Source organism: Clavelina lepadiformis, chromosome 3 (genome assembly GCF_947623445.1).
Source record: "Clavelina lepadiformis chromosome 3, kaClaLepa1.1, whole genome shotgun sequence".
Taxonomy (NCBI): Eukaryota; Metazoa; Chordata; class Ascidiacea; order Aplousobranchia; family Clavelinidae; genus Clavelina; species Clavelina lepadiformis.
Genome location: NC_135242.1, coordinates 6,908,519 through 6,932,841, shown reverse-complemented (window position 1 = coordinate 6,932,841; position 24,323 = coordinate 6,908,519). Strand labels below are relative to the sequence as shown.

General features: G+C 35.8%; 3 protein-coding genes across 4 annotated transcripts; all 3 read left to right on the top strand.

Annotated features, from left to right (window-relative positions):
* Positions 1–914: 914 nt before the first annotated feature.
* LOC143450496 (uncharacterized) lies at positions 915–2,628 on the top strand. Its single transcript, XM_076951062.1, has 4 exons — positions 915–1,500; positions 1,760–2,152; positions 2,293–2,403; positions 2,486–2,628. The coding sequence occupies exons 1-4, from the start codon at positions 981–983 to the stop codon at positions 2,488–2,490; spliced, it is 1,029 nt and encodes a 342-aa protein (XP_076807177.1). The 5' UTR covers positions 915–980; the 3' UTR covers positions 2,491–2,628.
* Positions 2,629–14,278: 11,650 nt separating this feature from the next.
* On the top strand, positions 14,279–17,557 carry LOC143448929 (uncharacterized). The gene is made up of 9 exons (XM_076948892.1): positions 14,279–14,464; positions 14,631–14,804; positions 15,026–15,136; positions 15,245–15,376; positions 15,519–15,641; positions 15,746–15,871; positions 16,010–16,150; positions 16,458–16,565; positions 17,294–17,557. Exons 1-8 carry the CDS (start codon positions 14,308–14,310, stop codon positions 16,544–16,546), a joined length of 1,053 nt encoding a protein of 350 aa, XP_076805007.1. The 5' UTR covers positions 14,279–14,307; the 3' UTR covers positions 16,547–16,565; positions 17,294–17,557.
* A 2,540-nt stretch (positions 17,558–20,097) lies between these two features.
* LOC143448928 (neurogenic locus notch homolog protein-like) lies at positions 20,098–22,625 on the top strand. Of its 2 annotated transcripts, none has more exons than XM_076948891.1 (9): positions 20,098–20,395; positions 20,484–20,660; positions 20,732–20,851; positions 20,955–21,065; positions 21,137–21,442; positions 21,609–21,782; positions 21,960–22,076; positions 22,188–22,311; positions 22,401–22,625. In XM_076948891.1, the coding sequence occupies exons 1-8, from the start codon at positions 20,176–20,178 to the stop codon at positions 22,286–22,288; spliced, it is 1,326 nt and encodes a 441-aa protein (XP_076805006.1). In that variant the 5' UTR covers positions 20,098–20,175; the 3' UTR covers positions 22,289–22,311; positions 22,401–22,625. The 2 variants fall into 2 exon arrangements, with proteins under 2 accessions (XP_076805006.1, XP_076805005.1); XM_076948890.1 differs by having other exon boundaries at positions 20,099–20,395; positions 21,957–22,076.
* The last annotated feature ends 1,698 nt before the right edge of the window (positions 22,626–24,323 follow it).

Genomic DNA, 24,323 nt, shown 5'->3' with positions numbered 1-24,323 from the left:
ATGTCAAGTTTTTTTTCCAGAAAAGCAGAAAAGTACCTGCCCGAGCAACATACAGGTAGGCCTATAAAAGCATTGCAATCAGCCACTGGAAACCAGTTCGCATACCATAGATTTGAGGATTCATGACTTGTGTTAATTCGATAAAATGATTGACTATAGTTGTTGGAAAGAAGGAATACTGGTTGTAATGCGAATGGGAAAAATTATAAGTTTTTCGAACAAATTTTAGCCAAAACGAAGCATTCTTTGATTATATTAAGTTTTTCACAAGTTGTAATGTGGCGTGGAATGGTCAAATTTATAATGCACTGGAAAAGATGGCAAATAAACTTGATTTTTTAAATTATTCAAAAATTTATTTGCGTTTAGTGCGATACTTTGGTATATCTATAGTGGCGTTGCACTTCGATAGAAAAATACTAAACCTGAAAACAGCCGTGTATTATTGGAATATTTCTGCTGCAGAAAATTAAGGTTAGTTTTGCATTAAAACAAAACTACATCTTGCCGCAAACGTAATGTCATCGTACTTCTTTGTACTTTTTTGAAAAGGCATGTAAAGAAAAAGGCGCCAGGGGTAAAAATAAGCAATGCAATTAATTCAACATTTTTATTTTTGAGGATTTGTTTGAGACTGCATGCTGTATGTTATATCGGACAGTTCAATTATCGGATCGAAAAAAGTAACGGAAATGCCGATGAAAAATGTCCCAGTATTTATGACTAACTTTCAATCAAAATCAAATGTTTTAGTCAAGAATTTGTTTAAAATTTCAAGATGTGAATGAAAGCTGAAGAGTGAAATTATCGCGATCGACGTAATGCTAATGCATATAAAAAAAAGTTGAGTATTTATGACAGATTTTCAGCCAAATATTGTAAAATATTATTATTTGCGTTTAAGTAGGTTGACAAAAGTGTTTTGATGTTTAGAAAGCACAAATTATCATCTAAAATAGACGAAACTTTTTCTTAAAACCATGAATAAGCTTTGTTTGGGCGTCTTGAGCGTTTGTATTGTGGTGATTTGGGTAACACCAACTACAGCTTTCATTTTTGGAAGCAAAGGAAGCTTGCCAAAGGGAGGATGGCCTAAAGGAGGATGGCATAAAGGAGGATGGCCAAAAGGAGGATGGCATAAAGGAGGATGGCCAAAAGGAGGATGGCCTAAAGGAGGATGGCCAAAAGGAGGATGGCCGAAAGGAGGATGGCCTAAAGGAGGATGGCCAAAAGGAGGATTGCCAAAAGGAGGATGGCCTAAAGGAGGATGGCCAAAAGGAGGATGGCCAAAAGGAGGATGGCCTAAAGGAGGATTGCCAAAAGGAGGATGGCCTAAAGGAGGATGGCCAAAAGGAGGATGGCCAAAGGGAGGATGGCCTAAAGGAGGATGGCCTAAAGGAGGATGGCCGAAAGGAAAGCCACCAGTTGTAAAACCTAAAAAAAATATTTTCAAATCTCTTCTGCTTGTATTAGCCCTATCGAAATTTTTTAATAAACCATGTAAGTCTTATTTAAGTCTGCAATATATCTTTTCAAAAATAGTATTGTAATTCTATGTATAATAAAAGATTTCATAAGATTAACATGATGCTTACTATAGCGTGACTGACGTGCATGATATACAGTATATTTTGTAAAAAGAAAACATAAACTTGTTCAATTTGTGTTTTTTGGTTAAACACCTCTATATTAATGTCATATATTATATGTATTATAGATTAGTTTTAATATACCACAATAAAACTAGTTTAAATCTTAGCCCATCCCTCTTACGCGCCACCATCTGCACACCCACATGGACACCCACATGGACACTCACATGCACCACAATATGGACAACCACAAGGACCACCACACGGGCCATCGCATGGATCATCATACGGGTCACCGCATGGGCCACCCCATGGATCATCATACGGGTCACCCCATGGGCCACCCCATGGATCATCATACGGGTCATCGCATGAGCCACCCCATGGGTCATCATACGGGTCATCGCATGGACCACGACATGGATCATCGTCACGTCCTTACTGTCACCCACCATGCCATCAAAGCCAAGGAAATTGTGTCGAGGATCACTTCCATCATTCATACAAATGCATGTGTCAAGATGGTTATGCAGGACAAGATTGTTCGCAGCTCATGAGTGGTTAGAATGATGTATAGTTGAAATTTACTTTAAAATTGGACTCGAAGATTTTTACTACCATTTGTAACTCTATCAGCATAATTTTATCGGGATTGAAGAAAGACTAATTTAAACTAATATGTTACTATTATATTTGACAGATATGTGTCAACCGCCTTGTCATCGTGGCAAATGTATAAATCAGAATGGGCACTATGTGTGCCAGTGCATACCAGGATATTACGGAAATGATTGCTCCCATCAGCACTATGGTTAGTATATATGTTAATGCTTTCACATAAGCCGAATCGAGATAATCAAAAATCAGTTTCTGAAAAAATAGTTTCTTTACAGATTAAGCAAAGATCTTATCGTATCAACGTAGAGGAGCGACATACTGGCTGATGCGTTGCTTTGTATCTCGGCTATGCAACAGATATCACGGCATTTTATATCTGCATTATATGGTGTTTAATAAAAACTTGCTCTTAAAACAATCTAATTTTTACAGTCAAACGAAAACAGCTACAAGTAAAAAATATTTTATTAATTCTGTGCTACCTAAACCCCTACAATGACCGGGTTTTCAGTTTCAAGTTACGGTGGTCCTAAATAAAATGGCGCTTAATAGTTGACGTAGTTATAAAACCGGTTGGTTTGTTCCAAAGTAATACAAACGAGATTGGCAAACAGAAGTGCGTTAAAACCAAACCGCGCCCAGGCTCCAATAAAAGAAAACCTCGAAAAGAAATTTTCAAATCTTACACAAAGAAGTTTCATTAACCTACTGAATTTGTTAAAAACAGCCGTTATGTAGTCAGTATAGGACAACAAGATGGATCTTTTGTTAACCTTATATATTCTATCACGTTTAAAAGATTTATACTTTGCTGCAGTTTTTCTTTTTAAACGATGTCTTAATCTGTTATAGTAAGTTATACAATGGAAAATCCTTAAAAAACGTCTTGCGCAATCAGTGTTTTACCTACATTGAAATAAACATTTAACAATAGTACACTACGGTAATTGCATTAACTGCCATTCAAAGTCTGTCGTATAACAAAAGAAATCTACCAAATCCCAGCACTTTGACTTTAAAGCAACAAAAATGTAACAGGGCTTTCAAGTCGGTCTACAGTATATATACTTGCATAATATATACGCACAATATCTTAAACAACTTCTTTCTGCTTAGTTTAGATTTAACGACAAGTTTTAAGTTCAAACAGAATGCAAAACAAGGTAACGTATTCATGATCACTTTTGTATAGAATGTTTGAATGCAGGCAGTTTTGCACCATTTATTATCGCCCAATACACAACATGTCTGCTTGACTTACAATGGCAGTGAGCTGCGTATGAGAATAGTTAAATGAATGATTACACTGATATCACTGAAACAGTTCTGAACTGAAAATAACCACTCCATAGGTAACCAAAGCGCAACGACTGAAGACAAATTTCTTGCACCTAACTAACTTACGTAAAGTGGCACAAAAGGGCTTCAAAAGTTTTATTCTTACAAGTGGCGTGTCCATTCTAAATCAGAAGAATATAAACATGTGCACGAAACTTATTTTTTAAAGAGCTTCAATATCACAACGTAATTTGCAAAATACATTATAGCCACGGCAAAATATATATCAAGCAATGGCATGCTTTCGCAAAAATCACTCAAATTTAACTGCGTCTTTATAACTATGGTTTTGGCCATGATTTACTCTTTAAGGCTTCAAGAATAGCAAAATCTCAGGCTACGAAAACATACCAGTTGACTCACTGAAGATCAAATTCCACCGCCTTACAAAAGAACTTCAACATGTACTCTGTTTATGTTGGGAAGAAGAAAATATTCTTCAGGACCTCAAAAGCGCAAGACTTCAAAACTTTTTCAAAAAATAAGGGTTTACTCAGCTTAGTTTAAAAAGTCCTTAGCAAGATGTAGTTCTCAAACGTTTTGATAAACTTGTAGATCAAATCTACCCAGAAAGTTGTATATATAGTCGTGTTTTTGAAAAGGCTGCTTCAATATTAACATTGCAGTTGTTGTGAGCGAAAATGGTTTGAGCATGTCTCTCGCATGTACAACAATCATCTTATTCACAAAACACTGCATGTGTAGCAAAATAAACAGCGGGAATAAAATGAACGGTGAGTCCATATGTCCGATTTACAAATATCTGTTGGCAGAACTTTGACATTGTTCATGATTGAGGACATCTTGACTCCGACAAAATATTATGAAGAACTTTGTTTTGTGCAGTCTTGCTAATGAGCAAAAGGTTCACAATCGCAAGAAAGCCAGTCTACTCTGCTGTGATAAACCGTGTACATATATTGAATCGATGTGTGTAAAGAATGCAACAACCATAACAAAACACTTACAGGTTTGAATAGGTTTTATCGAAGAGTACAAAAAATTATGTTTGCTTTGACATAATTATTGTATCATTTAACTTTGCTTTTCGTAAGAGCTATTCTTATTTTCGTATCACTCTAACGAGGTTTTTTGTAATGTTTAATGGTAAAATTTGAATTTCGAATTGTTGCGAATATTTGAATTTCAACAAAAGGTAAGTTTCTTGTATATTGAACTTCCTACTGTATTTTACCATACGAATCGCTAAACACTTTTTTATGTTGGGCGCATAGAATAGTCTTACAAGATTTTTACCCATAGAGGTAAAAATGAAAAGCCGATTAGAAAAACTATATTTTTTGTTCTTCTGAAACACTTTAAAATAAAGGTATTTTTCAACGTATAACTGGTCAAAAGTGACGCAATTTTAATTTTAAGGACTTGTAAAACAGTACATATACAGCGGTCGCAAAAAATTTTAATTTTGTTTGTTGAGGATCCCACCGCGCAACCTCTGACATAATGACAACGGTATATTTACTGTTTTTGTTCGTTATATATTTGTTGAATGGTGTAATAGTCTGATTTATATGAGCAGAACAAAACAATAATAGTGCTATCAATATGGCGTTGAAAGCATCAAATGTAATCACAAATACCTGACTTTTAGTACTTGTGGGCTGTGGCTGTAGCTTTAGTACTTGTGGGCTGTGGCAATTCAAGTCAAATTAGTCTACTAAACAAACCATAAAAAAACGGTTTATCAGCAAACCTCGAGTTTAAATGTAAAAAAAAAACAGAAAAAAGAATATGACTCTAACAAAACCGCATGTAAATGCGACCTAATGTGACACATGTTCAAAAATTGTGAACCACACTCATGAAGAAGTTTAAACTTTCACTCATACAACACTTCACATGAGGTCGCTGAATAAAATACCACACCCTTTTGACGTTTCGCTTTAAAAATCTATTGCACAAGACTTTTCACAAGTCACCAAAATCACTACTAAGTATGTGCGCCGCCAATTTCCATAGCACGCACAGACTGCTTTACAAATTCGAACAAAATATTCTGTCAGTAAGTTACATGTTCAATTATGCGTCAAATTTTCTGAACATGATTTGCCATAAATTTGAAAACATATATGCTGGTTATACCGACTTCATATTGTATATTCAAAACAAAATAAGGTGCTGTATTTCTGTATTAAACCTGACCAAGAGCAACAACCAAAGAGGAGATAAGAAACAAAGAGGGTTGTATTATGAATGTGACTGAGTTAAGATTTATTTCTTGTTTTTTTACGAAGTCCATACTGCAAGCACAAGGCAAAATTCAGTCCCATTGCAGTTCTGGCTGTATTGGCCAACATAGCCACATCATGGTAAATCAGACGTGCAGAAATATCAGTCGCGGGATTTAATGGAATCAATTAATAAACCGATGAAAATATTACAAGAAATGTTTAACGGACTTAAAGTTATGCACGAACCTATATCTGTATGAGCATCGTTTGCATTAGCATTGCAAAAGTATTTACATCTTATACCTGTAGTATTGAGGACTTGCATCACAACACGGCACACTGAGCAGACTCCATAATTTTTCTATCTTGTGACAACAAATTTATGCTGCAACGCATGTGATAGTATTTATGATGGGCGCTACCACGGCAAGCGTGTGTTTACTCTTCAAACATATTTTGTTTCATAGCACCAGCGTCTGGTAGCCAACAACGCATGCGTTTACAAGAAACTTTGAAATTTGTTAATTACAAAAGCAACGAATTTTGAATGGTGCTCGATAATAAATCAGTAGCAGTTGAAGCAGTCATTACTTGGCTTATTTTGCTGATTATCAAAAACATTCTTGAAAAATTAAACATGCACGAAAAATGATTAAATAAATAAAGCCATCACCTCATAATAGAATGTTTCTGGTCAACTCTGTGCCAATGGGGAGTAGCAAACTATTCGGGTGGTTAAATAACATCTTTCTCACATGACGACAATAATAATTAATGATCATTTACTTATATGTTAGGTTTGTTTCAGAATTCAAATCATAGTATGTATGTTGGATTGGTTAATGCTGGTTAGTTATATTCTTGAAGTCGACGTAAAATCGACAGAGTATTTCTTAAGAGTTTTGCAGCAGCGGCGGAAAAGATGGTTAACCCAATAACCAAGTTTTGCACGAATTAATGAAGGTTTTGTTGTTTGGTTAAAAAACAGGTTTTTCAATTAGGTACTGGAATTGGCAAACTATATGCAAGATGTTTACTCTAACCAAAGGCAAGTTCATTGTCAATACCGCCACTGCCCCCGCCGTTTAGTTTCTTTTTTTGTATTTCAATGTATATGAGACGCTCTAAAACTGTTTTTATGCTCTGTACCTGTACCTATCCTCATTTTTGTCATTTGTCGTATGGCCTTCCTTGCATTTGTAAGTTGCTTTCAGGACTTTCTTTACTTCTTTGTTTTTGATCACTTTACGTTGCACAGCGTCCATAAAACCATTCTCAGATATACATTTGTAATCATCGCTTAGTGTTTGTTTCGTGACATGCTGATGGTATGGCCTAATTGGTCTAGTCATTTCGCTGAATGTAAAGCACCTTTCAGCACTTTATCAACTTTTGGCGTTGAGTGGTCTGATTTAACGTTCAGAGTTCAACTCTCAAAATTCGTTTGATACAGTTTTCCCCTTGCCCGAACCGTCCAGCTCCAATTTTGTTTACACAATGTTAAAAAACGTAGCCTGTGTTGGCCGGTACGGTATTATGTAGCTTCAATACGTTTTAATCGTTAAACGTTTGTGCAGTCTAGTGTTTTTGTAGCGTTTTTATCTTTTCTTGGTCATAGCTTGGTCGTGATTTCACCGATACTATTTATGTCTTTTTGTGAAACTACTAGTGTTCTTATGTTTTACCAAGTAAAGTTTAGGCATATCTTTATCAGTTTTCCACAGCTGGTTGTTGACTGGAAATCATAAACTATAACTACCAAGGAAGCAAAAGTGTAGTAGCCTATATCACTTTTTCTATTAAAATCCATTTCCTTATGTACATGTGCTGTTCGCACGTATATGTAGGTTACTGCTGTAAAAGATGCAATACTGTTCATCCATTCTTTATAATATAACAACTAATACAAAAATTAACAAAATTAAGGCAAAAAGTTATTATTATATGGGAGCTTATCAAGCAATTTGAAGTTTTGTTACTGAGTGTAAACAGTTGTATTAAAGTAGCTTCAGTAAAATAAATTTGTCATTCATCATCAAGTTTGTTTTTCTAAGAATTTTCTTATAATTCGCAAATATTGCATTTAGGACGATTTTGGGTGGTTTTATCTTTTGGACATATCTTGCATCAGAGCTTCATCTGTCCTTTATTGACAAAACAATTTACCCCGGGAGTTAAATTTTTTCAACGAAAGAAAAGACTTAGCATATAAGTAGGCCTATGGTAGAGTTCGTGACGGATAGAATTGTGACAAATTTTGATGAAGCATTTTCAAGCGTTAAATTTGCAATTATGATGGCACTGTTTCAAAGTTTTACTGTTGTCATGATCTTGGTCCATTAAGTGTTATTAATAAGATAGTCTTTAACTGCAATTACAACATTTTTGCACGAAAGTATATAAAACATCGATTAATTATCCATAACTTATCAGACCAAACTCATTCAAATAACCTAAAAATATTCAAAACTGTAAATATTTACCTTAGTTTGCAGTAAACAATTCGCAACTACTGGATTATGACTTCCAAGGCTTAAGAAATATTGTTGTTTGTAACATTCCTCATGTGAACATTTCCTGAAACGTGCCCAGTATAAGAGCTGATTGTTTAACTTTACACGCCTACGAATGTGTTTCAAAAACAGCTTAGCCTATACTATTTTAGAGGATTAATGGTTTTAATTGAGGTACCTTACAGTATACAAATAACGCGTTATTTCAAGTGACTAAATGACTTTTTCTTCTTTTTCAAATACGTTATTTTGCACTTTTTCTTCCTCAAGCCACAAGACACAAATGGATGGACAAAAAAGGATGTTTAGAACTTGATTGCCAGCAAAAAGAACAGCGAATGAAAAACGTTTTGTCATTTAACGTTATCTTGCGGATAATTAAAACAGTTATTCAGAGCATAGACCTCTCCTAAACCTTCCTGTATGGTATTAGCTATAGCATATTTAGTGTATTTGCGTTGATGCTGCCTCGAAAAAGGGCGCATTAATAATTATACGAATATACTGGCATGTAAACGGAAGACCATTTGTTCAATGTATGTCAGAAATCTAAAATGTTCCAACGTTTACTGCAGTGTCAAATCTAATTTCAAGCGGCACTTTAATATTTTTGTACTGTTCAAATTCAACAAAACTTTCAGCTTTCTGAAAACAGTTATGATCTTGGCGGCCGAATGTAGGTCGGATTATTGTCGAATACTGCACCAAAATGCATTAGGCCTATCCTTGAAAACTATTCAGCATATTTCCTATTTGAAGCAACTGACGATTAGCGCAAAATGACAGCCTTATAAACGCATTTTTTGACGGAGTGTGTTGTTAATTTTAGTTGTCTTGTAAACTAACATTTGTTTTCTGTGTGCAAACCAACCATTTGTTTTGGTGTTGCAAACCACCAGGCTAAATCCTTTGTTAAAGAAAAAAACTTTCATATTTTTTATTTGACTAGGTACAACCTTTTTCGAGACAACTACCACGTTTGTCCCAAATAAAATTAAATTTTGGAGGGTTTTTGGCATTTGTCTATAAAAATGATTGGGTTAAACAAGGTTATGATAATGACAATCTATATTGACATTATGGAGAATCGTTTCATGCGTGCAAAAAGTGCTTAATCATCTTCGTACATTCCGTTTGAGATTGTAAACTAATTAACTAAGTCAGTATTACACTTCTGTAACAATTTCTTCTGGAGGATTTCGTTGGTTTCCTGTGGAATGTCACCGAGCCCACGACGCTCCTAGCGCATTTGCAAAATTTGATTAAAAAATTATGTTGGTAAGATTTGAGGACAGCAATCCAGCACTAGGGCACATTTGTTCATTAAAAATCTTTTGGGCCTAAATATGTTATAGAGATGGAGCAGGTGAGCGGTAATACAAGATCCGTAATTCAGTAGTATCATGAGCTGACGTAGGGCTGATAGTTATAAACCTGACCAAACATATCTAAAATATGCATGCATAAAATATGTGGCATTTTATATTGAATTAATCGATTAAAAAAATCACAAAATCTGCGCAAAACCTAATGCTGAGTTAAAATGAAAATAGTTTTTGGTGTTCGGTGAAGTAGTTACAAATCAGTTTGAAAACCCGATTTTTTGCGATGTCACACCATCTAGCGAGCAATAAGAAGAGAGAAAGCAAAACCTCAGGCGTTACTGTATTAAATGCCAATTTGTACGTTATTGTCATTGCCAAAAATTATAGACCATACGTAACAATCCGCACAAATTAAATTTTACGTTTAATAAGTTTACGGTTGTGAAATAGATAAAATTTAGTTAATTATCGTTTTCCACACTTTTGTTGAAGCTCCGAGATACCAGTATTCTCCAATTCCCAATTCTTGATAATGAAAACTTATGAAACACGATCGTTTGCAGAGCTGAGTACGTCGTCCGCTGTTTACATGAGACATTTATTGTGATTAACAGCAAGTTTTTCAATAAGCACAGTTAATAAAAGGTGGGTGTATAGGAAAACAATATTAACTGTATCTGTAGAATTTGTAGTGACACACAAACATATATACGAGCAACTTTTGCATTAGCATTGCAAACGTTATATATACTTGTTTGAAACGTATTTGCAAACATATACATCTTATATCCAGGTTACCCCTTCTATGTTCAGATACATCTTAGCTTATTGAGGATCTTTTTCCAATCAAAGAAATTTAGTACAATGGTTAATTTATATCATAATCATATTACATGTGATAACAGTTTAACTGTAGACAGTAATGCATGTGCTTGTAGTAGTGCAATATACACACACAGAAATGTTCCAATTCAGAGTTAAAAGTCGGGCCGGCTTTTCGGGTCCGAATTCATACTCAAACTCTCCCCAGCCACCGGAACTTTGCGTCGTAATTTCACTTTCTTTACACGAATGTGCATGCGCGCATAGTGCTAAAATAATCTCGCAGAGGGCAACTTAAAAAAGGACCACAGTCAAAGAATGGCAAATAAATTATCGGGTTCAAGTTAACAATACGAGGCGCGTTTACAACTTTGTTCCAATTGGTTAGCTGCCTTTTGTTCTTCGATGAAATATAGATAGTATATGAAAAACGCTTGGTTGCAAGAAGATACTAGCAAGAGCGTTGTGTAACGCTATTTTAGAGCGTTTACATGACCTCAGTCAGTACGCAACCTCTAAGCCTAGTCGTAGCCTTCCTTATATAATCCTGTCATGTCAAAACTTCATTATATTTGAATTCGCCGAATTGAAACAGTGGATAATAAGATGAACAACACAGTTCAGACAAAGAAGACGGTTTGTAGTTCTGGCCTGAGGCAGCCGTGGCACATGCAAAATTTAAAAAAAAAACAATCAATAAAACTACACGAGACAATCATACACGTCATAAATTACCCAAAAGAATGACCCATGCGCAGCTAACAGAAAATTGGCTACAATGAAACTAAGAAATTATGTGTCATGAAATGGAGAGCTTACAGCTAAAATTCTATTCTCCATCGAAAGATGAATTAAACAAATCAAAGATAAAAAGCAAGATTTCTTGCCCATATTGCAAAATCCGTGGGTTCTCAAAAAAGGCATGAGTTCAACATCGCGGGCGCGAGTGAGAAACAAGGAAACGCATTGTCAGAAACAGGAGAACAAGGTTTTTAGAACAATGTATCCGCAGAAAAACGGGAACGTAGGAATGCATCAACAGAACCACCAGACGTCAGAACGTAGCGTCCGGAAAGTGGAGAAGCGTGTTTAGAACACAGGAACACGTCTTCATCACAAGAACGTATCTTGGGGAACACGAGAACTTGCAACGCATGTACTGCGAAAGCATGCGTCTGGAGTTCGGAAACGTAATGTCAAAAATTTATTGCCAGTAACAAGGGAACGACTTAACAACGTTGTTGCATTGTATGTACAGTACATACATGTGAGCATGCGCATTACATGTTCAGCATCGAGCAAAAAAATCGTGCACGGCACTATTTAAATCTGGGGAAATAAAAAATGAACTTTTAATACAAGCAACCAATTAATCGCAAACCACAAGCTAAAACTGAGGTACGTTAAGAGCCATAACACATGTTAGAGAAATGATTGAAACATAAACATAGTTCTAATGTATATTCTAATATTACAAACAATCAAACGATCATTCTAAAAAAGTGTGTCGAAAAGGCAGTTTCCAAGTTTTAACGAAAATGGTAGCTCTGCTTCAACCTAAGTGCGGCTTATTAACCTCTAGTAGTCTAGTATAATGTGCATTGATCAAAAGTGATTGCCATAATTATGATCATTATCATTAACTTAGCTATTTTTCCTGACTTTTTAACGTTACGAAAAACATAAACACGATTTTATTATTTTACAATATAATTGTTATAAAACGTCTTTGACATTACAAAATACCTTCAAATGTTTTCACAAAATCCCAAGTCAACTTTACGACAACGTATTTTTCACACCAATAACTAGCCCAAATTTCAAAAGGACATTCTAAGTAGCTCAAAATTGTTATAATAAAAACTTTCAAAATTAACTAAATAACCTATTTGTTATAGGTCACATTACCTACTTTTAGGAATTTCTCATCATTTCCAAAACACTTCCCGTCCAAAACGAAGCAATTACAGTAGTTCAGATATTCGAATAAACGCCACTGGCAGCTAGGAAACATGACTTTCAAACGATGCTTTAATAAAAGACGTTCAGAAGGACAGTAAAAAACAACTTTAAACTTTAAAGGCTAATAATTTAAGGTAATGCCATTACTTTTTCTAGACACTTGCTGTATAAATTAATGTAGCTAACTTAATGCAACTAAGTAAGGTTAGCCATACATTTCTTGGAAAGGTATAAGTTCGTCATATGTTACAATATTTTCATTAAACACATACTCAACAAGTATCTAACCGTATCAAACTGGAAAATTCAGTACAGTATCCATTGGCTCTTTTGTCCGTTTTGCGGCGCTGAGGAGCATTTAAACACTCGTATAGTCAAAGGAAAGATTTTTGATAAAAAGTTCGCTAGCTGTCGCAACGGAATAAGTCACTTTACTTTACCTAAATGGGTCACGTTTTATAAAATCAGGGTATCGCGTTGATGGTTCATACCGCACTCGTCCTGTGCTACCTCTCTGCCCGAGGCCAGGTTACATACCGCTGACGAAATTGCGAAAAAATGCGCGGCAAGAATGTTTGTTTGTTTTTAGTAGCTTGCTATCTACAACTTCATGTTTTTGGTCTGCTCGTCAAAATTATACCACGGGTTTATTACAAAATTCAGTTTCCAACCAACATTATTTCTATAGTCAACACTGTTTGTTAAGCATGGTTGTTGGTGATTTGTGTACAGAATAAGAAAAACTTTTTTAACAGCTTTTAAAATTGTGCTGGTTACTTTTCTCATCCATGCAAATTTTAATTTCATTATAAGTACACGTTTAAGTGAAACGTTTTACGCCACAAAAAGTTGTTTGCTTGAATGGATGAGGCTTTATCTTTATATAATAGGAGCAATTTCCTCCGTTACTGATTTCCACTTAAGCTACTTGTACGTAACAAGATTCGAAGAAACGAAGCTAAGCAGTTAAGGACTTTATTACTGAATATAAAATTTAACCTGGTTTCAGGCTATGCTCCACCAGGCACAAAGTCCCCCTAGTCGGTTGCAAATCTGAAAAATGATGTCAAGCGAGTAACCAAGACAAAAATTGCCCTGCTACGGTAAAAATTAGGTAATGCAGGGCCTCGGTTGGATGTATTTAACGAGACAGAGATTAAAATGTTTCTGACCGACTTTTTACTGTTGCAGTTACAGGGTTTTTGTTCACCAGGACAACATTGTGGTTATTTAAATGTGACAAGTATAATTTATTAGTGTGGCTCACCAGTAATAACCACTCGTTAAAGCAAAGTTAATGACAATTTCATTGTAGTTTTGTGGCCAAATCCTTGTCAGCTTAAAAAAGTAACGAAGACTTTAATTGAGACGCCAATCTTAACAGAAAGAAAGGAATTTATTGCAAGGTTAAAATGATAAATTCATTTAATTGCCGAAAAATCAAAACAGTATCAGTACAAATTTTTTTTCATAGGTAATATTCAGGGTTAGCTTACGTTGAATCTCTAGAAAAAAGATAGCCCTACATTTTTCTGAAACAATGCGAGGCAGAAACAGAAAATTCGGACACAAAGTTGTTAACATATACCTTTGATCTATAGTTATACAGTTAACGACACATTAACTCCGCAATAATACTACAACACTAAGGATAGCATCGCAAACTTTAAAGTTTATGCAAATTATCCCGTTACTTATGGATGATTATGAAAGATTGGGTTAGGTTAGAGATTGGTATGAAATAGAATTCAACAATGTGTCACAACGGTGGAGTTAGGACTTTTATTACGTGGTTTGGATAATTCCGATGTTGAGTTGAAGGTGGCGATATATGGTCTGTATATGAAAGGTGTTCAACAGCTGTAATGAAATAGACAAAAAGAGTAGTCTATACTCTATAGCTTCCATAACTATTTAATTGTATTTATTTGTAATCAGTAGAAACATGAGAAAACTTGTTTGGGCGGTTGTCCTAGGCGTGGGGTTTCTCACGTTTGGTGCGTACGAAACTCTAGCGCAACTGAACTTGGACAGTGATACCTTGACTCAATTTATACTCCTTTCACTGATCAGACGGCCAAGTCAACGACCAAGTCAAACAAGTAAGTGACAGCCTTTGCATCCTGCAGGCAAATATGTGTTTTTCACCAAAGTCGATCTTAATACGACTCCACGACAAGAGGTCACCGCGTGGTACTACAAAACACAAGAATTAACATAAACATACCATATCCATTTTCACAATCTATTTATTTGTTCCATTTATAGGAAGATGTAGCGGAAATCAGGTCTTCTCACAATGTGCTGGTTGCATCGTAAATTGCAAAGATCGTTTTGACCCAAACCCATGTCGAAACATCTGTCAGCCAAGATGTACCTGCCCTTCTGGCACCTTCTGGAGCGGAAATAGATGCGTCGTATCCTCTGAATGTCCAGGCAAAGGTAAATCCAACAAAACGCCAACGTCACAATAGTTTCAACGAAGTTACAAAAGTAGGTGAAAAGTACGTTGAGGCAGTAAACAACAGTAAACCATTTTCTGCCAAGTGATGTCTTTCTGTTACTAACGTAAGTTGTGGTAGTGGTCTACCCACAACTAAAAAGTAATAACTTACTTGCAGCCTAGTAAAAAAAACTCAATAAAGGTATTTGTTCTTGCTTAGGAGTCGACTGCAACTGTTCACCGTTTGCCACATGCTCAAATGACGGTTCGGGAAATCCTGTTTGCTCCTGTGATGAAGGATACACCGGAGATGGCAAAACATGCGTACGCGGTAATATCGAAAACAGAAAATCGATCGCTTGAACAACTCAACCTTAAAATGGAAATGAGCGATTTGTAACGTAACTTTTTCATTCTATATTTTCAAATTTCCATGCAGCAACGCAATGCGGTTGTCATCCTTTTGCTACTTGTACAGTCACAGAGGGCAACACAGAGGTTTGCACTTGCGGATTTGGATACTCCGGCGATGGGAGGATTGATTGTGCACCCATCCCCTTCACACCGAATTGTTAGTTAACTTTCAGTACAGCTTTTTAATTAAATAAACAATCTCTCATGGTTGCCCTATTCACTTTACAATGTTTGTAAAACTCACACAATGGCTTCGGTTATAGACACAAATAATCACCTATAACTAAACTGATTTTCAGTCTTCGATTGCGAATGTAGCCGAAATGCAGCTTGCACGAGGGACGAAAATTTTTTTCCTATCTGCACATGCAACGCTGGGTTTGTTGGTGATGGTATCACGTGTGAACCAGTAGTTAATCCAGGTTGTTCATACATTGTAAAACAAGTTTAAACCGAAATAACAAAAATGGCTTATTCGCATGACAAAGATCCAAAATTCAATCGATTACAGCATCTTTCGTTGCAGCACCTATCAGTCCGTGCAACTTCTGCAGCATTGCCGCAACTTGCATAGAGACTTCGAACGGACTAGCTTGTAGCTGCAATGAAGGTTTTATCGGAGATGGTATTTCATGCACTCCAACTATACCAGGTATAAGCCTTTTCAACGACGTATAACTTATTCCACGGTATATGCACTAAACAATACCACAAGTTTCATTTTCTATGGACTGTCTTTAGAATGATTGAAGCAAACTAAAAGACCAAATAATGTAAATCTTAATGACAGAAAACGTGGTAGTTAATGAGTCGTCAACAAGAAACACATGTGATCCCCCTTGTAGCTCGGCGGGACAATGTACACCGTCATCAAGTGGGCAGCATTTTTGCCGTTGCGTTCTGGGATATACAGGAGATGATTGTTCTATAGGTACGTTGATAAAATTATATCAGACCAAACAGCAAATAAAACAGTTTTTATAACAAGGATACGTGCTTATGAGCTGATTTGTGCTTATTTTATTTTTGAAATGATCATAACAAATGATCACGTTTAGCACCCTTCCCAATTAAAAAACTTTTATGTTTCGCATTATTTTATCAGTACAGCTACGAACAACAAAATCGTAAAATTACTGTACTGTATCATTAAAATATTTACCTTGTTATTGAAAAAATGAATTCAATGTTTGTTTATCAATCCAACTCATTAAAGTTTCAATTATCTTTCCTTTTAGTGCCGAACTTTTTGGCCTCACAATGTAAACCACCATGTTCGAATGACCAAGTGTGTTCCATCATAGGAACCGTATTTGGATGTGTTTAGAAGCAAGCAAATTACACAGGTAACTGAGTTTACATCAAGATTAAACCCCATTGTGTGATTTAACTAGTAGCACACATAATAGCCTAAAAGAAGCGACATTAGAGCAATACTGCATCGGTAAAAACAAGTACTACACAACATCTTTAAATGATAAGAAGAGCATCGCTAACAAAAGTAAGAGATCGTTGCTCATTGTACCAACTACCGACAATACGCAGAACCCAAATGGTTAGACCAAAATATGTGGAAACAAAACATAACAAAAAAGCAGTCAATAATATGTTTAACTATGTCAAATTCTGTACGGAATTAACGCACGAGACTTTACGTGTACACTGCGCAGCTTAAATACAGTTCACGTTAAAAGTCAAGATAAGACGATTTGCAAAATTGTTTCGCTAATCGTCGATACGATTGGTAAGCGGTTGCAAATACGCAAAATCAATATCTCTGATCAAAATATTTCAACGTAATGTCATTCAAACACACTAAAAGCGAAGAAAAGTTTCAACGTATTACAAACGTTTGAGATTATCAATTTGCGAAAATCGTCACGTGGTTATGACTTTGCCTTGAAGGCAAAATGAGATGAAGTCAAATCATCCAGAGGTCAAAACCAAACAAATCTATCTATCTTTGCAAGCTTAGCAGCGATGACAGGTTGTTTACGAATTTATGTTTAAATTTTGCATTTTTGATTTACGTCTATACTGTAGAACTAAAATCAACTGATTATATAATTTGCAGAGTTCATGAACATGGAAAGGAACTCTAGATCACTTTAACAAAAGACACATACTGATACAGTTTTGTCCTATGTCAACTTTGGCTGTGTTAATTCTGACAATGACAAATCTAACGTTGTCCTTCTCTTTGTTTTAAATCGGTTTTATTGTTGGTGAATATGATGTTAAATACAATTTGCTTTCGTTTGTGCTAAGGAGGATATAACAATTTTGGAAAAAATTAATGGCCATTTTATGCGGAAAAGAAATTGCAATTTTGGCCTTACATCGAGAAGCGTTTTCAGAAACAGGTATTTTAGTAAAAGTAATAACCGATAGCATATACTGACCTCTAAGAAAGCAAACACGACGTTAATTGCAATAAAAGTCATCCAGGTACCTTTTCGGGAAATAGAAAATTTTTTTTTTCTAAAATGATTAAGAAACAAAGGCAAATAAACATACAATTTGAACATTGGATTGGAACGTTCGAAACATATGCTATGCCTCAATCCTGATATACTTAAATATAGACGATGAAAACTGTAGGTATGAATAGGAAGGTAGTAATTGGTTTGAAAATATTTAACGGCAATTATTTGACCCGCCCTCAAGCGAAAGCAGTTGCGGAAAAAGAAAATCTGAAGCCGTTGTCAACGAACCATAAAGCTCAAAAAAGGGTCAAGTTAATACCACGTATTCCACCTTCTGGTTGAAAACATTTTCACAAGCTAACTTGTTTCTTCAGCAAAAACTTGACAGTAAAAAGAATCATTTAACTTTTTAATTCGTTAAAAACACTATAGCATGAAACAGAATATCATCTCATGATGATCGCTGAATAATTTTAAAACAAAATATTTGCGACAAACTGCCAAAATGCCTTGTATAACACCTTTCAGCTATCAGTTAAAAACACCAAAAATTAAAATACCGATCGCGACACTCTACAAAGCCCACGGCTATTTACCGTGTGGTTACACGCATAAAACAACAATATTTTTTACGGTTTGAGAAATTGTGATGTGATTCGCCATTCGGTGCAATTACATGCAGTAATAGGAAAAATTAAACGCATTTCCTGCCATTGGTGATAATGTACTAATTAACACTTACAACTAACTAAAACCTAACACAATTCATTGAGCAGTTCTTAAGAAAAACTTAACTTGCTGTTATTCCTAACTATTTTACTCGAAAATAAGTATTACTTTTCAAATTTTGTCTGTCGCAAATGGTGAATTGTACCCACTAAAAAGAACATAAAAGCGATGATAAAAACAAATAAGGTAAAAACCGCAAGCTAAACTGAAAGGCACTTCGTGGTGATCAGAATAGGGCCAGATTTGTGGTATCAGAGAAAAATAACAACGTACAGCACTGCATACAACTGTTGAAAAAGAACGTCTATCAACATTCGATTTTATCATCAGATGACAAAATCAACGCAATTCTAACCAAACTTAACATCGTGTTGAACCGAAATAAAACAAGTCCCCAATTGTTATAACGTTGGACAATCATGAAAGCCTTATTTAAAATAGAAGATCAGCATTATTCACAAATCGCTGCAAGCGCGATAGCCCCAAAATATGGCAACTTGATCACGTTTGAATCAGGTGAACAACCTTTAAAGGTTATAGATTATACCGACCTGACTGCCTTATACGGTTTATCTGAAACAACAATTACGCTTATAAGCATTGGAGAACTTTTGACATGACTTTCCGTTCTAAACAAACGTCACCGTTCGTTTATAAACTTTTAATGCCATAGTCGTGGCACAGAAATAAGAAGTTTTACGTAAGTGATCTAACTTTTCGCCTGAAAACGACAATTAAAACATAAACCGTGGGTAAAAAATAGTATGACGAGGTCCACGACGTTCAGGACGCACAAACTAAAACTTTTCATACAACCCGTACAACAAAAGACAACCCAAAGTTGTCGCATGATTTAATTTGATTCCTTTTTAATTTAATATTTGACTTTTGCTCAATCAAACTCAAAAACTCGCATAAAACGTGTAAGATACATCGGAGTCAGATGGCAAGAAGTAATTTAACACCACATATTTTGTTATTTCGTTTTGTATAAACACTTTTCGTTTGTCGTGCAGAAAATAAAAAGAATAGCACAAGATAAGCATACCAACCTTCTACGGTAGAGAACGCTTTAAATAGGTTCGCTATAAACAAAGTTTTAAACTTTGTTTGTTTACAGAGCAGTGTTTATTTTTTCTAAAAATAAATAGAAACCAGTGGTCATACACATTATCCACGGCAAAACTATATTCACATAAATGTTATGAAAAAAGTCATCACACTCTTCTACAGTAACTAGGTATTGACGACTGGCAATTTAAAAATTTTACTTAACGTACACAGTGTTAAGGTAGGTAACACTGGGCGCCGACACGGTTATCAGTCACAAAAAAATATTCTTGCGGTTTCTGCACCCTCCCAGCGAGAGAAAATTGATGTTCGACTGGCAGTGCAAAGAAGATCGATATCGGACGGTCGTATATTAATGAGGTCGGATGAACCTTTGCCTTATAGTCAGACTACTCGAGTGAACTTGAATTTTAAAATTTGAACAGTCAATAAGTTGTTTTTTACTAAATCGATGAGAAAAAACATTTGAGTTAGTTTGCAATTAAGAGCAAAATCTACTCTAGCCGCTACTGTATAAATAATTCTTTGTCCAACCCAAGGAGGAAGTAGGACAGAATGTCAAATCGGTATTTATTGTGATGTCTTATAACAGGAAAGGCTTTCCATGTACTGTAGATATGAGTTGAATAAATCGGGCAACCGTACAAGCATTTAATTCGGGAACTTCATCTAACAGATTAGCAAAGGTAAAAGTAGGCTGCAAATTAGCTTGCATTCAACCGCCGCAAACATGAATAACAAACTGGGAATTGTGACCACCATCTTTCTAGTCCTGTCCTGTTCGCCACCAGCGCTCGCCCAACTTGATTTGACTGGTATTACTGATCTTTTCGACAATTTAGACCTCAGTTTTTTGACCGATATCTTCGATCTGAGCGTTCTACAGAACCTTGACCTTACTGATCCAACTAATCTGATTCTCTTAACCTCGTTGGGAGGACGCAGACCTGGTAAGTTTTTTGTAAAACCTAACCCATAAGTTTTAAAACAAAAATCTCTATCTACAGTATATAAAGTTACTCTATTTGTGATTATAAGCTCCACAGCCCCAGTGTCCTGGAAATCAGGTTTTTTCGGTGTGTGCAAGCTGCATTGTTACGTGCGAAGAACGTTTTAATCCTCAACCATGCCGAGATGTTTGTACTCCACAATGTACATGTAGGGCAGGTTTGTATTGGGACGGACGGAACTGCGTTGATGACTCCGAATGCCCAGGTAGCGACAACATGTGTATCAAGTTAAAGTCTGTTAAGATATAATTTGTTAAATGAATCAAATTTTCACAGCTGCCCGATGCAACTGCGGAAGGTTCGAAACCTGTTCCCGCACAGGAATAGTTCCGACTTGTCGGTGCATTCCCGGTTATGTACGACAAAGAGGGGTGTGTTTGCGTCTGCAGCCGCGACGTAAGATTAAAAGTGTCTACAAATGTTTTACGTGCCAATGCTAATTGTACGGTCTGCAATTAGTTTGTTATAAAGGAAATATTTGTTTCTATTACATGTACAGCCCTTCCTTGCCGATGTGGCGCAAACGCGAGGTGCCTTAGACGAGAAGATGGTTCTCCTTACTGTGAATGCCTTGAAAACTACATTGGTGATGGAATCACGTGCATCGCAGGTGTAATGAATAATATTTTGAAGAACGTTTTGGCATATTGTTTCATTTAAAAAAATGTCATTTTGTACTAGATCCGTGCAACAGATGCAGCGCATTCGCGTCGTGCTCAAGAGCTAATGAAGTATCGGTTTGCGTTTGCAACAGCGGGTACGAAGGAAATGGCGAGAATTGCGCGCCAATAACAACAACGCCCGCTCCAACGAGGCCAACTTGCCCTGGAAACCAAGTTTACTCTGTATGTGCAAGTTGCGTGGTAGCGTGCGAGGATCGTTTTAATCCTCCAGCCTGTCCGCTTCTTTGCTCTGCAAGATGTACATGTAGAGCAGGCACGTACTGGGATGGTAATAATTGCGTCCAGAGTTCACTTTGCCCAGGAGGTAAAAATTGGCTAATTTTTGAGAGATGGTATATGTACTAAATACTAATGTACTAAAGCAATTGTATGACTTATGTTTTTAACGAATTACTTAACTGCATATATATAATCTTGAATCAATAACTACGAAGCCACCTTAATTAGTTATGTATTACGCCATTTAAAAGATCAGCCACGAATTGTATCCAGTCCAATCCAGACCAATCCGTGCGACCGATGCAGTGAATACGCGTCATGCGCAGAGGCCAATGGCGTATCACTTTGCGTTTGCAACATCGGATATACCGGTGATGGAGAAACTTGCAATGCCTTTGTTCCAGCGACGATAGCCTATGCCACCGGTTCGTATCTGTAGTTTATAGCAACACAATTATTTGTTTTTGACGTTGGTACTTGCAAATGATTTACATTGTAAATGGCGGGGTTTGTATTGCTGTACCATGTGTACATTTAAAATTTTGAACAACACGATGGAACCAAAAATTTTAAGACAAACAAAAGTTTGATATTTACAGCAGCACCTGCCCCGGTAGGTTGTGCTCCAACTTGCAGCGAATTTGGTCGTTGTGTCCAAAATGAAGATGGAATTTACCGGTGCGCTTGCCTTTTTGGATATACAGGAACCGATTGCTCAAGTACGAGAAACACAGTATTTAACTTAGAGTTAGTATTTGTAGCTATACGGTTTATAACTCAGCAAAAATTACAAGATCACACAAAGGTCCAAGCATTGTGTGTTTTTTTAGTACCAAGTGGCCAGAGCTTCGACGGCAGATGTGGAGGTTGCGGACAAAACCAAATCTGCATATTAGTTGGTTCTCGATTCAGATGTGTAAATGCTGTGTAGCGTGTTCCAACCACACGACAAATGTAAGCGAAAACGTCACAATAACCGAATTAAAGTGTCGTATTACGTCATGATACTTATGTGAAACTTAACCACGTAATATCTATTTCAGATGAGAAATTGAAAAACATGAAAACGAAAAACATGTGCTTGACTTTTGTGAAGAGAGTTTCTCTTTTTGCGTGCTTTTCTTACGTCTTTTGATCGTTTTAACTTTTAATAACATAGAAAATTTTTGTATGTATGTTGGCGGTATTCCTCTACATACGGTGGGCATTTATGTTGCATGCAATACTACCGAGTGTTGAACACTAACAAATAAAACGCAGTTTCTGCATTCGAAGAGTCATGATGAAGTGAGCTTGATGTTTCAATATCTAAGAATTTTCAATACTTTCATACAAAGTCTGCACCGGTAATAACAAAGTAGACTAACTCAGGTTGAACGTTATCTTACGTAACAACAATTGCAAAGGGTACAAAAGAAATACAGGCTTTGTGACGGAAATATTCAGAAAATAACATGATATTATTAGTACGCTCTTTTTTTCAAAATAATTTTGAAAATTTCGATCCGTTTTCATGCGAAAGCAGATGTTTTTAATAAACTAATACTAACAGTGGTAAAACTTCCGACAGTGAAGATCATGCAAAACAGCCTTATTCCGAGCTATAAATGTGGTTTTAAACCAATCTTAACCATAAAAAGTAACTGTTAAAATCAAAGTTAAAATTTGAAAAATTACTGCAATGTATTTTAACAACATTACGACTGTACAACATCCAAGCGTAACTTGATAAGAACATTGGACTCACAACTCCAAATAAACAAGCTTGTATATACCATAACGTTTACCACATCTACGCTTTACAAGAAATTCCATCATATACATAATCGCAATTAGAAGGAACGTTTGCACTAGTAATCAGAAAAGCATCATGAATACATGTACTTTTACGTATTACACTTGACCTGATGTATTTTATATATGCTCATAGATAATTAATCAGGTTATCATTACCAGAACATATGAACATAATCGTAAAATCAATTACCGGTAAGTTTGTAATCAAGTGCGCAACAAAATTAACTGCAAAGTGTCTTTGTTTTGTGCCTATACTCGCCACAGGGTGCTTGGTTATTGCTTGGCTTTTCTATTGTTTTGTTCCTAGCCCTTTTGGCATTTAGATTTTTGACACACACTCAAAATACTTATCCGACCTGTAACAAACCGGTTTGTCAGTATAATAAAAAATGAAAAGATGTCTCTGATAAGTACATTTTAGATTAGAACACAAAAAGCATAGGGTTGTGTAATTTTAAACAAGAAATTATATCGCCAAAACCTGATGAGCAGACATGAAAATAAGCCGAGAACATGAGTAGGCAAAGTAGCCTATAATTATAGCATGTGAGCAGAAAGCCAAGTTTAACATCAATTAAGCCAATTAGTTTCTGAAAAATTTATAATTATTGTGCAATCTTTTAACCAACCACAGTAACTAGAATTTATCTCACATGTGACATGATGCAAAAAATCAAATCGCAAATCGGTAAAAAAGCATTGCAAAATGTGCATGCGATATAATATTTTTTGGTACAAAATTGACCTCAGAATGCCACAAAGTTCCGCAATGCCTATAATTGAATACAACAACTATTTTATAATCAACATGCTAAATATACGATCACACCATAACCGCAATGAGGTCGCACAGTATTCATTATAACCACAGGCACAAAATACCGGTACAGCCCTGTCATTTCCTTTCAAAATGTGGATTGAAATGTTATAAATACGATTTACTCATCATTAAACACATGTACATGCCAAAACAAATTTCGTGCTTAAAACAAGCGATTGCTAAATTTGCCAAATAAATTGATAATATATTATGTACACGAGAACTTATATGTTTCGTTTATTCCTCGAACCCAGTTTAATAAAGTAGCAAAATGAAACAGAACGCAAGTCCAGGATATTCCGATGGTAGTATTAAAATGTTTCCGCAGCAAAGCACCGACATGAACGTT